Source organism: Mus caroli, chromosome 5 (genome assembly GCF_900094665.2).
Source record: "Mus caroli chromosome 5, CAROLI_EIJ_v1.1, whole genome shotgun sequence".
NCBI classification, from domain to species: Eukaryota; Metazoa; Chordata; class Mammalia; order Rodentia; family Muridae; genus Mus; species Mus caroli.
Window position 1 is genome coordinate 67,739,174 of NC_034574.1, and position 2,462 is coordinate 67,741,635.

General features: G+C 48.1%; 1 protein-coding gene across 1 annotated transcript; it reads left to right on the top strand.

Moving 5' to 3' along the window:
• The first annotated feature begins 765 nt into the window (after window positions 1-765).
• On the top strand, window positions 766-1,297 carry Hint3 (histidine triad nucleotide binding protein 3). Its single transcript, XM_021163818.2, is given in 2 exon segments — window positions 766-1,079; window positions 1,081-1,297. Coding segments are annotated over 2 exon segments (489 nt in total). The 3' UTR covers window positions 1,256-1,297.
• The last annotated feature ends 1,165 nt before the right edge of the window (window positions 1,298-2,462 follow it).

Sequence of the window (2,462 nt, forward strand, 5' to 3'; positions counted from 1 at the left end):
GTTTGCCACCACATCCTGTTTTGCACGCTGTCCTGAGCCATGCCAGCCTGTTGTCTGGACAAATTTATTCTCAACGGTGGAGGGATATAAGCTTGTAATATTTGGGGAAGGGGAGACTGGAGATAAGGTAGAAACTGTCACTGCAAGACACAGCCCTCCTCCACCCCGCCAAGCTACCTGCCTTAACATCTCTGATCACATTTGCTTTGTGCCTGTCCTCTCAGCTGCCCCGACTGGGCAAGTACTGACTATCCAGTGGTTTTTATTTCCTTGAGTAAATGAATAGCTGGGGAAAGGAGGGCAGAGTTGATCTCATGGTGGCGGTGGTCTGGTCCAGTGGTCAGCAGAGAGCATCACGAGGAAGAACTGAAAGCCCAGAACGGTCTGCATCCGCTTTCAGTACCCACTCAGGTTGTGCAGCGCCTGTTTGGGCCTTGCCAACCCACACACTGGCTGGCTTCAGACAAAGAAAAAGTTTGTGATGATCCTTTGACTCAACTCAGCCCCACTCCCCAGCCCATGCTAAGGGCTGAATTCAGGCTTCATACAGAGTAGGCAAGGGTTCTATAGTCCATCCTTAGCCTAAATTGACATCCCTAAATCCATTGACTTAACTCTTTAAGCCAGTGGTTCTCAACCTTCTGAATGCTATGGCCCTTTAAGACAGTTCCTCGGGTGGTGGTGACCCCCAACTAGAAAGTTATTTCATTGTCACTTCATAACTCTAATTTTGCTACCGTTAAGAATTGTAATGCATCAGCCACCATGGCTGAGAAGCAAGCGGGCTTGGCCGGAGAGCTGGATCCCAAGGGGTCCTCACCTGGGACCGAGGGGTCCTGGAACTACTACAGCAACTGCGTGTTCTGCCGCGTGGCGGTGGGTCAGGAACCCAAAACTGAACTCTTTCACTGTGAGAATGAAGACCTGGTTTGTTTCAAAGCTATCAAACCAGCAGCACTTTATCATTATCTCGTGGTGCCAAAGAAGCATATTGGAAGTTGTAAGGATCTAAACAAAGATCACATAGAAATGGTTGAGAGCATGGTAGCTGCTGGGAAGACCATGCTTGAGAGGAATAATTCTCACAGATGTAAGAATGGGTTTCCATGTTCCTACATTCTGTTTCATCTCTCATCTGCACCTTCATGTGATAGCACCAGTCAAAGAGTTTGGCTTCTTATCAAAGCTGGTGTACAGGCAGGATTCCTACTGGTTTGTCACAGTTGATTACTTGCTTGAAAAACTAAGAAAATAAAAATGTGAACCATGGACAAGTTCCTTACCTGATTCAGAAGAACTGTTGGTCTGCTTGTGGACGTTGTACATCGTGGTGCGGAGCCTAGTGCGCACCACGATGTACAACGTCCATGGCCTCCAGTTCAAAATCTCCCTGCCTTAGTTTCCCAGAACCTGGAGTTATGGCTGTGTGTCATTGTGTGTCATTATGATTAGCTGGGGCACGAGTCAGGGTGGGGGACCATTCATGTGTACTGTTATCCCCACAAGTCAGCCATCTTGCTTTTTGACGTTTTTCACTGTTCTGGAGCTCAGGCAGTGATCCAAGCTGGCTTGGGACTTGCTGGGTGGGACGGCTGGCTGGCTGGTTGGTGAGCTTCGGGGATCAATGTGTTTCCAATGCCCGTGTTCTGGGGTTATGAGCATGCCACACCAAGCCCAACCTTTTATATCAGTTCTAGAAGTCCTCATGCTTGCACGGAAGTATTTTACTAACAAAGCCCCAGTTCCAGGGGACCGTTTTCTTAAGCTACTATTAACCATGGTCATGAGGGCCCCACTGTCATGATTTAGTCAGGTTCCCTGGGAAAAGGAATTCAACTCAACGTGTGCGTTTGAGGAAGAAACTCACATTCAGGCCAAACATAGTTCTTTATTAGACATTGTTATTTTGTCTTACTATATGATGAAGTCGCTTCTCATGTCCACTTAAAACAGCATGGTTCCCATCTCCTGGAATACTCTAAAGCTGTTGTGAGGAGGTCTAGGACAATCTTCAGGCTCACAGGAAGCAATTTGCACTTGTACACTGTGAGAGAGCATGCCAAGACTGGGCGCGGCTTGGGTGCCCTACTGAGGCATTCGCCAAGGACTCGAGGAAAAGCAGAGGTAATCCTGAGGGGTTCCACATGTGGCCATTGCGTTCAGTGGAGAGAGAGAATTCAATTATTGTCTAGCTGTTCATCGGAGCCTGCTGCAGGCTTTAAAGGCTGGGAGGACTTCTATAGTCTGACATATGGGCACCAATTAGGCTTTTATGGGTCTTAAACATAAAATACTCACTGCTAGAGTTAGTTCCAAGTGGGGGGGGGGGGGGGGAGGGGAATTTTTTCTCTGAGGAAATGTGGGAGCGTTTGCCACCACATCCTGTTTTGCACGCTGTCCTGAGCCATGCCAGCCTGTTGTCTGGACAAATTTATTCTCAACGGTGGAGGGATATAAGCTTG